General features: G+C 47.9%; 2 protein-coding genes across 2 annotated transcripts; both read right to left on the bottom strand.

Moving 5' to 3' along the window:
- Positions 1–4,497: 4,497 nt before the first annotated feature.
- On the bottom strand, positions 4,498–6,918 carry LOC123177300 (zinc finger CCCH domain-containing protein 39). The gene is made up of 3 exons (XM_044591126.1): positions 6,788–6,918; positions 5,427–6,337; positions 4,498–5,317 (listed from the first exon to the last, which is right to left on the bottom strand). The coding sequence occupies exons 2-3, from the start codon at positions 6,309–6,311 to the stop codon at positions 4,949–4,951; spliced, it is 1,254 nt and encodes a 417-aa protein (XP_044447061.1). The 5' UTR covers positions 6,312–6,337; positions 6,788–6,918; the 3' UTR covers positions 4,498–4,948.
- A 5,540-nt stretch (positions 6,919–12,458) lies between these two features.
- Positions 12,459–13,387, bottom strand: LOC123177289 (uncharacterized). The gene has a single exon (XM_044591121.1). The coding sequence runs from the start codon at positions 13,230–13,232 to the stop codon at positions 12,639–12,641; it is 594 nt and encodes a 197-aa protein (XP_044447056.1). The 5' UTR covers positions 13,233–13,387; the 3' UTR covers positions 12,459–12,638.
- Between the last annotated feature and the right edge of the window lie 1,109 nt (positions 13,388–14,496).

Raw genomic sequence — 14,496 nt, 5'->3', positions numbered from 1 at the left:
ATACGGGCGGGGTCTCGAACGCCTACTCGCGCGTGCGTACGGCCAGGGCTCGTGTACATGGCTTGGTCGGAACGGAGAAACAGCGTCGTCGTCGTGTTCATGGGGAGCCAACCGGCTAGGTCGGAACGGAATGCGTCGTCGTGTTCATCGGGAGGGCTTGGACGGAACAGCCGATGGAAACGAGGCCTGGCGTACCGCAGAACGGAGGAAACGGCCTTGTGTTCGTCCGGCCACGTTCGAAACGGGATCCTGTTCATCGGGAGGGATCTGGCGTACCGCAAAACGGAGGAAACGGACCTCCTACGGTCGAAACAGGGTCCTGTTGATCGGGAGGGGTGTGGCGTACCGCAAAACGGAGGAAACAGACTTGTGTTGGAGCGCTACGGTCGAAACGGGGGTCCTGTTCAACGGGAGGGGTGTGGCGTACCGCAAAACGGGACTCCACGGGATACTGTTCATCTCCACCGTCGACCCCCTCCAGCCTCCACGGGCTACTGTTCATCCACCGTCGACCTCCTCCAGCCTCCACCTGCGACTGTTCATCCACGGGCTCCTGTTCATCCAGCCTCCACCGCGCGCTACTCCACCGGCTACTGTTCAACCAGCCCTCTCCACGGGCTCCTGTTCAACCACCCCTCCACGGGGCTACTGTTCATCCTGCCCTCCACCGTCTACTGTTCATCCTCCCCTCCACGGGGTGGTCCTGTTCATCCTGCCCTCCACGGGGTCCTGTTCATCCAGCCCCAACTGGCTCGAACGATCGGGGTCCTGTTCATCCACCCCCACCGGGAACTGTTCATCCAAACCCCCCAGCAACGCTCACTGTTCATCCAGAGGCAACGCCACGGGGTCCTGTTCATCCACCCCCACCGGGAACTGTTCATCCAACCCCCCCCCCCCCCCGCAACGCTCACTGTTCATCCAGAGGCAGCATCGATCGGCTTCAATTAGCAGCAGTAGCGAAGGAATCGCTCGATCGGGTTCAGTTAACAGCCATCGATCGATCGCTCGGGTTCAGTAACGCGTAGCCTGCAGTGCAATCGCTCGGGTTCAGTTAGAGCCCAACGCCTCGCACACACGCGCGTACGTACGAGAGAAACGCGCATCGCTCGGCCCCCGACCACCCACCGTAACCGGAGACTCCCCGATATTTTCCGTGCCCTCGCTTCTACCATGGTTTTTTCCGTCATGAACGGCCCAAAGAATGTCATGCAGCTGCGTCTCCGGCCCGCCCAGGACGAAAAGCCCATTTTCTGTCATGATTTTTTGTCATAGAAGTAGGACCCCACCACATCTATGATGACACCGGGTTTTGTCACAATTATCGTCATAGAAGTGTCATAAGTATGACAGAAAAGATTTTTGTTCGGCCCAAAATGTCACGGATGTGTCTTTTTTTTGTAGTGGTAGGGATAAATATATGTGGGGGAGGGCTGGACCATGATGGGCTAGATCCGACGTGGTCCGGACATGTCCGCAAACGTGGGGTTGGATTGCTTGCAAATGTCCTAACAAGACTCTCTGGACATTTTTTGCAATCCAAGGTATTCACCAAATGTGTCCGGACTGGTTTGGATGACCAAATCCCGGAAACATGAACCAAACCTAGGGGAGGTTTGGGGGAGTCAAGACGTACGCCACGTCAGACTCCGACAACGTCAGGCCATCCAAATAACCCGCACGGAGCCCTTTTTCCCCACTACGTCCATGCCCCGATGCTGACTGGTGCCGTCATTGCACCACTCCTGCCGCTGCCTAGGCTCCAGCCAGACGGTTGCCCGCCTTGGCCTATGCGTCTGTTCTGCCCTGGATCCCACAAGTGCCCATATACCATCCGCCCCTGTTGTCGCCATCCATGATGGACGCCACGCCGACAAGTATTTGGACAAATGCCATGATGGAATATTTTGACATTGTCATCATTGATTTTGAAGCAATCATGATGGTTGTGTACATGGTGAAGGAGGATGAATTATTGAGTGGGGCATGGTTGGCCACAAGTGTGGAGTTTCAAGGCATGAAGCATAATGTGGCATTTTGGCAGAGTGTGCATGTTTGGTTCAATTAGCACAAGCACTACGCGCTCTACAACATAGAAATGAGACATGATTGCGGTGTAAAGCCGCTACTCCATCAATGGTACGCCATTCCAAACATCATGGACAAGTATTACAGTGCATGTGCACAAGTGTGAACAATGTGGCCAACAGGCTCATGACTCGAATAGCTCGTAAGTTTGCCTTTTTGTTGCTCTATGTGTTGGTCATTTCATTGATTTTCTCAATGATGCAACTTGTTGGTCACCTCATTATCTAGAGCTAACACGTGTGCACATCGCACCAAACAACGGAGGGCAAACTCTCACAATGACTCATTATTGGATGAATCTTAATAGACATACAACTGGACCAACCAGTGCATATGAAGAAGTTCAGCAAACTGGAGGAGAGGAAGCTTGAGATGAAGGTGTAATATCCCGTTGTATGAATGGGAGCGGTGATTTTTCTTCTTCTTTCGAATGTGCATTGCACTCATGCATCTAAAAACTGGGATAAATTTAAAACTTTGTTTCAATTTACTTGAAGTTAGTTAAAATTGAATTCAAATACCAAATTTTCCATCACCTTTGCTCTTATATAGAGTTTTGGGTTCAACTGCAATTAAGAATTATGTTGAAGGACCTAAATGCTAAAAGTACAATTCGTATGAATTGGAAATGCATTTATAAATAATTGATAGAGGAACTTCAAACATTATTAACAATTGAATAAATAATAAAAATTAATATTACAAAAGAATAAAGAAATCTTTAATAGAGCCTCTGTCCCGAAGGTTTCTCTTAGATTTGTCTCGATACGGATGTATCTAGACATGTTTTAGAGTTAGATATATCTATACCTAGAGAAATCTAAGGAAAACTTTTCGGGGCGGAGGAAGTAGAAGATTACAATTACATTTCTTGAGTATAAAACTTGAGAAAAATGGAAATATACAGATTAGCTATTTCCTATCCTAATTATTCTTATTCTAATCTTCATCTTCTTCATTTCCAAAAACCTGCAAAGTAGGCATCCAAGACAAAAGAAGTGGTGTTATGGCTAAAATGTAGCATTTCCTTTTGGAAATGCATAATTATTGCAGGAGCTAGCACTTGGGAATATTGGCAATAGTAGCCAATCTCCATTTTATGAACAATAGACCGATCTCGACTTGAGAATAGCAAACCAGGAACAAATAGACAACCAGATGATCATGAAGAATAGTCGAAGAGCCAAATGATCAAGTTCCAGGAAAGTATCAAGTCGCAAAAGCCAACTAGAGAAAGATCATAGACCCAAACCCCCATGATCAGACAATAACACTAGCTCTATAATCTTAAGCCACTAAATTAGGAACTAGTTTAGATGAAATCCACTAGTCCTATAAAGATGATCTATTGTCAAGTGACAATAGAAGAATGCCATGGCTCATTATCAAAATAAAGCCCAGAAAGATAAACATCAAACCCACCCGGCGAAGGGACAAGTCCTATGCAATTAGCCACCCAGCAACTATAAGGACCAGCATCAAGGAGCAAGTGACAACACCAAGCAATTGTTGTCTCGACGACAACTCTCATTCTGATCTACAACTAGACTCTCGGTAGTAACTTATCCACTTCATTGTAATCCCTCGCATGACGTGCACCTACCATGAATTAGAACACAAAGCATGGCGTAGGGTACTACTCCTCACCGGAGGCCCGAACCTGGGTAAAACCCATGTGTGACCTCCGATTTGGTATTTCCAACCGCATTAGCAGTCCTACCAAGGGTACTGAACGAATTATGCACCGACAGACGGGGTGATGGGGTGGATCCCTTAACGATGGGTGTGAATCCAATGACGAGGTGAGCGGGGCGACATGATTTGGGGCGTCGGCTGGCGCAAGGTTCAAGGCATGCACGAGGATGGTGGCGACGATGACCTGAATTTGCTGGGATGGAGGCGGGTTAGGCGGCGACTGTGGTGGTGAAAGTTTAGGGGTAGCAGTTGGCTTCTCACGACCGCGACTTTGGTTTTAGGCTTTGTTCATTTGGATTGGTATATTAACCAATTGGGTAGAAAAATATAGGCTATAGCCTATAAAATAGCATCCATATAGGTTCGGGTTAGTTGATGGAGCCTTTTTTGACAAAAAAAGCCTAAAATTTAGTTTTTAGCAAACAGCTGTGTTTTTAGGCTAGGTGTGGAAGATGATCTTGCTCACCGTTTATGGAATAGACACTCTCAAGCATAATTGTCCGCCATCTTCCTTATAAGCCCAACTAATGCAGTCCTAAACTGACAAACTACATTTAGGAACTAGAACATCAATCTTAAAGATCAGGCGAAAACAGAGCAATATAAACAATATGCAAGTCATATAATTAACATCTATACTTGACATGCTCCTAAAAAATTACTTCAATTGTCCAAAAAACAATGCAACTGAAGTTTGAAGTAGCCTGATCTTCCTGCCACAAGACAGAACAAAAACAACACGAATTGAGATTTAGTTACATCGCTATGCCCATAATTTCCTCTCGGAACGCGACTAAGGAACAAAGATCATGTAACTTCAACCAATGACTATATAACAAACCATGTAAGAAAGAACACCCCAACATATAGAAATTCACCTCTCTAATGATCCAGAATCCCAGTTCAATCCCCATGTAACAATAAAGCAGCTTAAATAGCTCTATTCACATTTTTGCCCTGCATGTGCCAACTCTAATGAAGTGCCGTTTGCTCTGTGCATCTAAATCAAAATTTGCCTTATTTAGGTCTCCCATTTTGGAGTTCTTAGTTTGTTTTCCAATGTGGCATATATAGTTTACGAAAGGGAGGAACCGAAGAAGGAGTGAGGGAGTGAAGCGAGCAGAGTGAGTGGCCGTCGGCGATGGAGCACTGGCATGTGTAGCGATCAGGGGTGGAGGAGGGGGATGTAGTCGGCACGGGTGATGGAGTGGCGGAAGTGGCAGCGGTAGCTGTAGGGGCAGAGGCCGCCGCCGATGACCATGCGGCAGACCTGGGTCTTGTAGCGCGGGTGGCGGATGATGGGGCGGAGCTCGGCGATGCCGTGCGCGAACTGGCACTGGTCGCCGTACAGGCACGCCCCGCTCTCCTCCCACTTGTTGCACAGCTCCGTCTTGTACATGCCCTGGCTGTACGCCTCGAACTCCAGCCCGCTGGCGGACTTGACCACCTGGCCGCGCCTGTCCCCGCCGTCGCTGGCGCCCTGGTGCTCCTCCGCCTTGGCGCCGTCGACGTCCACGCCCACGAACACGCGCTGCTGCTCGCATTGCACAGACACCGGCAAATCGTCGAACAGGTGAGCGGCATGGCACAGAAGCGCGAGATTCAGTCGAACGAGTGGAGGGGTTGGGATTCGATGGTCTCACCGAGCCGACGTCCATCGGCTTCGTGACGCCATGCTTTCCCTTGCCGCCGCGCCTGGCCATCTTCAGGTAGCCCGTCGAGCGGATGGAGATGCTCTTGGGCATCACCGCGTGCTTCTCGGCCGGGGAGGCGGGGCCCGCCATGGGCATGGGCAGCACCGGTGGAGACGCCACGGCCTGCACCGGCACCGGCACCTGCATCTGCCCGAGGTGGAGGCCGCGGAGCTGCCCGGCCAGCGCGACGGCGGAGGCCTGGTTGCCGCCGAGCATGGCGAAGCGGCCGGCAAGGTCGTTGTTGATGACGCGGAGCTCGGAGTTCTCGAGGCGGAGCGCGGCGGCCTCGCGCGCGGCGTCGGCGAGGTGGCTGAGGCAGAGCTCGTAGCGGTTGGTGGCGTCCTGGCACTGGAGCGCGAGGCGGGCCAGATGCAGGCGGTGCTCCGTGGCCGCCGCATCGTCCACGCGGGAGCCGGAGGAGGAGGAGGACCAGGGGGTGCCGCACGGGTGCGCCCTGGGGCTCGGGGTGAAGGGGGTGCCGCGCGACGAGGTGCTGGGGCTCGGGGTGAACGGGGTGAACGGGGTGAACGGGGTGGCGCGCGGCGACGGCCTGGGGTTCTGGGTGAAGGGGGCGGCGCGCGGCGGAAGCCTGGGGCTCGGCGTGAAGGGGCTGCCGAGCGGCGACGGGCTGGAGCACGGGACGAAGGGGGTGCCGAGCGGCGACGGGCTGGCGCACGGGACGAAGGAGGTGCCGATCGGCGACGGGCTGGCGCACGGGACGAAGGGGGTGCAGCCGCCGTAGAAGAAGAGCCCGTCGGCGGTGGGGAAGCACACCGGTCTGGGCCAGAACCCGAAGGCGACGGGGTGGGCCGGAGTGAGGGGAGCTTCCTGCATGGCGGCGGCTCCCACCCGTGAACAACCTGCAGCGAAGCCGAACGGATCGGAAGGTCAGAAATATTCGAAGAAAAATCCCGTAAAACATACAGTAAATCTCTGCAGCAGAGGAACTGCCGCTAGCATCCGTAATAACTTCTCACGATCGAGCACGGGACGAATTAAACCACCAGCATTGCACTGCACCGGCTGTTTCAGAAATCGGAAGGAACTCGATCGCAAGCCGCACCTCCCAGAGCAGCAAAAGCGGCTCGAAATCACACACGCACGCACGCACGCGCGAGAACAAACACAGCGAAACGTCCGATCCATGGCGGCCAACGATCGAACAAACAAACAAAAAAAAAACCTCACCCAAAAACGACGGGTGGAAACCTCTGACTGATCAAGCGCGCGAGCGACGCGACTGAAACAATTACTCAAGCGAGAGGGTATTTGATCCAAGCAGTATTTCAGGAGGATCGAGCGAACCGCACCTGCCGGCTTGCTGTTCGGCGCCGCCTGCGCGCCTGCTGCTGGAGGAGAGATGCGGCGGCGCTGGATTTGGGGCGGGCCGGTGCCGATTTGGGCTTGGAGGGTGGAGAGAGAGAGAGAGAGGAGGCGGAGGAAGGCGTCACTGGGGGTGGGTAACTGGGTATAACCGTGGAGATCCGGTGGGGCCCGCCAAGCAGTCTCCGGAACCAGGGTGGGCAGGTGTGTCCAGTGTGTGTGCGCGGTGTGTTTCTGCCCTGCCATGGAGACAGCTGTCCGTGACCCTGCGCCGCGACTTGGCGAGCACGCTGCCCTCATCGACACCTTTCTGGGATGCACTACGGCGTGCTCCTCCTCTGCATGTTTTTGCAGAAGCGGAAAATAGCAAATGCCTGGCTAAATTCGAACAGACGCTTTCGCACAAAATTCCAGCAAACTGCCACGCTTTGGCTCAAAATGCCGCGTTTGGTTTGGTGCCACGGGCAGGTGACACCTGTCGATTTCTAGGGGCCTCTTTGGTTCAAAGGATTTTCATAGGAATTCTTGATGATCGGAAACACTAAAAAAAAATTTGTGATCATTCCCTTGCACAATGCTTCATAAAAATATGTTTTCGTCCGCTCAAAGCTTAAACATTCTCGTAGAGGACTCTTTTCTTTTATCGTGGTACACTCGAACAAAACTTGGGCCTTCTTGTTTGCTAGATTATAAAAAACATGGGATTGTGATATCATGATAGTACGCTGAATCACATAGAAACTAAAAGCGTGGGAATCTATGATAGAAGTTGTTTGGTTGCTCCACGAGTGAAACACAAGAACTTTGCAGAAGGAGTAGGTGTATGCCATAGTTATAATAGGGAGACAAAGCATTTTCCTCCCCAAGGAGATAGATGGAAAGTTTTTCATTGAGCACTGCATGCAAACTAAACTATATGAAACAATCATACGATTTTTGGATTCTACGAACAAAACACTTCATGTATAATTGTCAAAATTCCTTTGAACTAACAAGGTGCAAACACAATCTCGTAAGATTCAAGTGAACACAACACTATAATAATTTTTTATATTCCCATGTTTTTGGTATTATATGAATCGAACAGAACTTCAACGTATCCACAACACATGGAAAGGTTTTTTTAAGAAGTTGAAAGTGGAGAAACTGCTATTTGATATGGACCCTTCGAAGGCCCAAGTGAGGATGGATTTACCGTCCGCCTTTACCAAGAGGCTTGTCCTTGATTAGGGGTGATATGGACCCTTCGAAGGCCCAAGCGAGAGCTCCTAATTTGCACTTATAGCGCTCGTTTATGCTGCTGGTGCTCACACACGAGGTCTATGGGCCGCGACCCACGAGCGCATTTGAACACCGATTTCTTAGACCGCTGCATTGACTTTGACCATCGACTAGTAACCATTGACCGTTGACCGTAGTCATTGACCATTAACTTCCCAAAAATGTGAACATGAAAAGAGTTCATAAAAAAAGACATCATGAATTCAAAAAGTTTATCAATTCGAAAAATATAGCAAAATTAAAAGGGGACTGCTAGGCATTCAAAAGATCTGCCGGCTCGCGCGCCGTCGGATTTGATACAACCGATCTGTCACACGTCTTTCTCTACTTTGCAACAAAGGTCTTGTTGCTAAAACGTTTGCAACAGAGGTTATGTTGCGGTTTTTTCTTTGCAACATAGGTTGTAGTGCGGGATTATTTTTTTGCAACATGGGCCATGCTGCAGAAAAAATTGCCCTCCCTAGTGCACCGCAGCAGTATCTAGCTGCTGGCCGGTTTGCAACAAGAGGCTAGTTGCAGAATTCCTTTCTGAAACAATGGACCAGTTGTGGGAAGTGGGCACAGAGGGGTTAGCTCTCCACCTTTGACTAAGAATCCATCTCATAGACATATAGACGATGGACGCTCGCACAAAATCTGCCGGTTGAATGAATCATTGCCCAAATTAAAAAGTACATGATTTTTAGAAAATTTCATTAAATGTAATACAAATAATGATTTTAATTTTTTGGCTAATTTGAAAAATATCGCAAATTAAGAAAAGTGCATGTATCTGAAAAAAGTTCACAAATCATGATTTTTTTTCCTAATTTAATAGAAAATTACGAATTTGAAACAAGTTAACAATTTCAAAGAATGTTTTTGAGTTCGAAAAAACTTCACGGATCGGTTTACTTTTAAAATCTGAATTTTTTTCACAAAGTTGGAAAAGTTCATGAATTTTCAAAAGGTTCATGCATTTAGACAAATGAAAAAGAAACGAATAAGTAAAATTAAAAAATGAAAAATTGGGCCAAAGAACCCGAAACGAAAATTGGACAAACGAACCGACGGGAGCTTCACAGGAACCTGTATACATGGGCTGTCCAAAAAATCTAGCACAGCGAATGATAGGGTGTGTGCTGTGTACAGTTTTCCTCTAAACGGCTCTGTAGGCGCTAAACAGGAGTTGGGCATGAAACGGTCTAAGCTTCCTGAATGGAGAAGATATGCCACAAATCATAAAATTGAATTGTTAATGTGGTCATCCCAAAGGTACAGGCTCCTCGAGAGATTTCACAAATCCATCATATTGTTCGTTGTAATGTGAATTCTAAGCTATGCTCCGTGCATGGCCCTTGCAACAAATTAAGATCTATTCTTGATGATAAAAATGTTCACATACTATTTAATAAAATTACTCACGTAATTAAAATAATATTTATGAATTATAAAAGTATTTATAATTTAAAAAGTGTTCACAAATTTAGTACAAATATTGAAGTATTTTAAATAGTTTTATATATTTAAATAAATGTACATATAATTTAAAATATGTTCACATTAAAAAAAATCATGTACTCTGTACAAGTGTTCATGATTTAAGAAAATGCTTATGTAGTTTTAAAAAGTGTTCACGTGTTTAAATAAAGTTTATGTGTATGCTAGAAATTTTACTCCCTCCGATTCATAATAAGTGTCGCAATTTTAAACTATGGTTGAACTAAAGTTAGTCAAAACTGTGACACTTATTTTGGGTCGGGGGTAGTAATATTTTAAACAAAATAAATAGAAACAATATTTTTTCTGGAAAAATAATTATGAGCATAGTGTGCCCCCAGACCGCAAATGCTCAATTGAACATTTTTCTAAATTATAAAACAAGTTATAATTCATAGATATTATATTAAAACTGTTCACGTTTAAAATATATATTCATGTAGTTTATAAAAGTGCTCTTACTTCAAAGGATATAATTGTTGTACATGTAGTACAAACACTTTTATCCTCTTTTGTGTAAAATATTCATGCGCGATAGTCATTAGTAAGAATACTTGAATAAAGAATATATAACACAGTTATGCTTATGGACGAGAAGTGCACCGTATTGCATGCAAAAGCCAAGTTTTTGAACCACGTTTATGTATTCCACAACTGCAAACACCAAAGTAATCATTCGTGACAAGTTCAAGCACTAGTGGTGCATTTACCTCCTTCTAAAATTCCGCAATCGGTAATTCGGTGGACCGACATTTCGGTCCGGTCCTCGGTTTTGGTCTTGGTTTTGTTGGTTTGGTTGTTTGGTTTTGGTTAAAATGCCTACCCCTCCAAACCCATGAGTCCCATTCACATGCAGCGGATGACCTTTGGCGGATGGTTACTGGACTCCGTGGCCAACATTTACTTGTCAGCAAATGATGGTTATATTACATTGTCTTCACCCCTATCTTCTTCTTTTGTTACAATTGAAATGGTTCTTCATTCTTTTATCTTAGGTTGGAATATCTTGCTAGTTCCTTCCGTAGTTAAAAATCTCATGTACACTCGATTTCTTTTGAACCCTACTTTTTTTGCGTGTAAATGACGTGCACACCGAGAGGTTCTTCACGGCGATAGTGATGTCGATGTCTACTCCTTTGGCCCATCCACGCATTGGCTGCAAAGCATTGCCAGTGATCATTTTTAATCGTGTCACTCAAATGTTAGCACCACAATGTGTTGTATGATATGTACCTACGCTAAGTATTTATTATAGTAGACCACATATAAATTTTTGCAAGTTGGTTTAGATGATGAGAATGATATTTAATAATTTATTTCCTTTTGAATTTTGCATATGATAAGAGAGAGTACTCATCTTTCCTATAAATTATATGGCACATATGCAAAAAACTGATTTGTAGGACTAATCGACCGTGCCAAGGTAGAGCACTTAGTGATGAGCCCTCAAATCCACCATCGTCCCTATTCTCTCCGGAAGTAGCCACCTTCCCGCCATAGATCCATAGCCGCCCCTCCTCTCTCCAGCCGTCGGCACCTCCCGCCATCGAGATCCGTGACGATGTCGCCATGCCACCAACCGAGGAGCCCAACCGGCTTCCATGGTGTTCGGAAGCGGGACTCCAGCTGTTTTTCGGCCGAGCTCACACAAAAAGACCCGAGGTATTGGCTCGGCACATTTGACTCGCCGGACATCGCCGCCCACGCTTCGACAAAGCATGTTGGCGGCTCGGCCAGAGGAAGCAGGAGTTGAACTTTCTGGAGATTGAAACTTAGGTAGACGCGGAGTTCATCGGTCCCAAGATAGAGATGATGACTGTCGGAGAAAAGAAGGAGACTCGTATCGTCTTGGATCAGTGCGATGTTCATCGGCAGGATGAGTCTGCCATGGCGAGGTTTGCGGCATAAAATCCATACCTTGTATTGGAGGAGTACGAGTACTGGGAACATCAGAACAAGTCGGTGAAGCAAGTGGTGAAGGAGGAGGACGACGCTGGCCCCTTGAGGGTGATCGAGCTCGATTTGGAGGACGAGGACGGCGAGTCGGGCTCTGACATTGACTGGGACAATCTCTGAGTAGTTTGCAGTAGTTTGTAGTCGAAGTAAGTTTGTAGTCGAAGTAAGTTTGTATCCGAACTATGTTTAAGTTTGCATGTTCAAAACTTTATGTTTGCATGTTTGACTCGAATTTGCAATGATTTTGATGTTTTCGTGCCCCTGCTGTTGGATTAAAAAAATTCCAGATGATGTGAAATGCAATTTTGGTGCCCTATAATTACTTTTTGGTGCTCTGATATAGGGCTGGTGTGGAGATGCTCTTATTCCACTGGTTGCGGAGAGTGTGGGTGGGAGAGTGAATGCGAGCAATGGCTCTTCTTCTTCTTCTTCTTCTTCTTCTTCTTCTTCTTCTTCTTCTTCCTCTCTCTTTGTCGCACCTCCCGAGTGAGGACGTCCTGAACCCGGGTACATATAAACTCGCTGTTTTAAAATGCATTTTAAATATGTTTGAAAAAGTGAATTTCACGTCTATCAACGTCCTAAAATGTCTTTCTTTTGCCTCCTAAAACAAGACAAATTTCAGTGCTTCTAAATAGCGTTCGCGACACATTATTTTTTGTCTTTTTTGCACAGGCCAAAAGAAAATGTTGTTTTTCAGTGGATACTTAATGTTAAGCTGTACAAGTGTCGAGTGGTACTGTTTTTTAGAATTTTTTGACATTTAGAAATGTATTTTTTAAAGTGGGTTCATATGTATCCGGATTCATCCATGTATTTTCCGGCTCCTCCCATGCTTTCTTTATATGTACCCACAGCTGTAGCTGGTGCCTGCTTTCACGCGGGCCCGGTCCTGACTCATGACCGTCCCCGAACGACAGATAGCCCAAGCACCAATACAAGTGTACCACACCACCACAATTCAAATTGCACAATGTTTTACGTTTAGTCGTTTACAGAGGATGTGGTCATGTGGTTGATTTATAGTATTATCTGAAGATGAAGACATGGCAACGTTGTGCTCCCCCTGCCGGGCGACCCGCGGCGGCCGCCTCAAGCAGTCCATCACTAATAATTCTACACTTAAGCGGCGACCGGCCTTGGGACGACGTGGCCGTAGTTTTCCGGCGTGGCGGAGACGCTCTTCTGGGCGCGCAGTTGCCGGTAGAACCTCCTGATGAACTCGTCGGCTTTCCTGTCCACCTGCTGGTGCTCGCCCGCCATGAACGGCGAGTCGGTGACGCGCGGCTGGCCCGTAGCCGCGCTGCTGCGCCCGAAGGCCGGCGACGCCCACGCGGCGGGAGAGGGCGTCCCCACCGCGGGCCCCCCGTCCTCGTCGTCGAAGAGGTGCCCGCCGTCGTTGAGCATCTCGAACACCCTGGCGATGTCGGCCGCGTCGTAGCTGTTGTAACAGCCGGGGGTTTCGTCGTCGCGGCGCTTCACCGCGACAGAGGAGGAGCGAGTGCGAGCCGCCGCGCGGCGGTGGAAGTTGACGAAGCCGCCGAGGGCCTTGCTGGCGTCCCTGCTGCGGTGGAGGTCCATGGCGAGCTTGCGCCCGGACGACAGCACGCCGCGGCGCAGAAGGTAGACGACGGTGCGCGCCAGGCGCCACAGCCGCCGGCCCACGCTCTTGGGCTGAGCAGCAGTGGTCTTCCCGGCGACGACCTTGACGGCCATTTGCAACCGATAGGCGGTGTCACTCACTCTCGTCTCGCTCTTGGTCGTTGGATAGGTACTAACGATACTGTCACTCACTCTCGCTCTTGGTCGATAGGATAGGGATGTCAGGTAGTATTTGAAGGAGCGAGGGCTCTGTCTTGTGTGTCGTCGCGTGCCGGGCTGGGTCTGAAATGAGGGATGGTGGCTTACATTATTGGTCGTGGTTGGCGAAGGATATGGAGCACCAACCTGCCTGATTGGAGTACTTTTTTTTTCTTCCTTTTTAAGGTTGCATGATTGGAGTAAAATAATAATATGGGACCCCAGATTTTCAGTGTCTGCATGGATAAAGGACACTAGGAGTTGTCTCCAGTATCTGCTGATGATGCTCGTGCCGTTGGTGCGGTCACTCTAGGCCATACTTGCTCGTACTCTGGAAAAAATGACAGTCTGCTGAGTTCAACTTTAACGAAGATGAGACATGCGCATCCGTCAGAAGAATGCCGTGTATTCATAGGGGGTGAGTTTGCATTCGTGTTGTGAGGGTCTGTATTATATTTTTCGGAAAAAGAGAGGCGAGAACAGTTTCATACAACTAAACAACTAGTATAACGTGTACATGGTAACACAATTATTGGTTAAAAAACAATTATTGGTGTCTTAATCTGCTTTGGATAGGCCAAGGCCACGTCCTTCTCTTTTCTCTCTTGTTCGGATAAAGGACACTTGTTGCCAAAATAAGACCGCTTTGCATCATCCACGTAGCACATAGAAAAACATGGTAGCACCACACCTAATTTCATCTACACGTAAGAGGTCGGTGCTACAAAGTACAAAACTCATGTGCAGAAAGTTTGGTGTCAAGTGCTCAATAGATTGTTATCAAAATTTACGAAAAGTAGAGATTAGGTTTTTCTTTCTCATCACTTGACCGCTAGAACAAACTCTTTCCTCTAGGCTTCACCAATGAGCCCATCGATTCGTCTTCCCTCTCTCTGCCCCTCCGACGGCCGGTGACGGGGAGCAGAATTCCGGTGCCTCTGCTCTGGTTAGTACTTTATAGGTTAGTTTTTTTTTCTTTTGTCCTCGCATGTGCGGCGTTTGTATGTGTGATGACATTTCTTCTTTGAATTTGTCTTTCGGGTCCCAATCCTCCCCGAGTTCGTCCATCTTTGACGGAGCTCTGGCGTAGATTCCTACCGTCTTCTTGGGGCGGTAATGTTAGAGCATCTACAGCCGGGGCCCCCAAATCTGCCTCAAATGCCAGGGCGGCCCGCCCAGT

This window comes from Triticum aestivum, chromosome 1D (genome assembly GCF_018294505.1).
Source record: "Triticum aestivum cultivar Chinese Spring chromosome 1D, IWGSC CS RefSeq v2.1, whole genome shotgun sequence".
Taxonomy (NCBI): Eukaryota; Viridiplantae; Streptophyta; class Magnoliopsida; order Poales; family Poaceae; genus Triticum; species Triticum aestivum.
The sequence above is the reverse complement of the archived record's forward strand: the minus strand, read 5'-3'. Positions and strand labels throughout refer to the sequence as shown.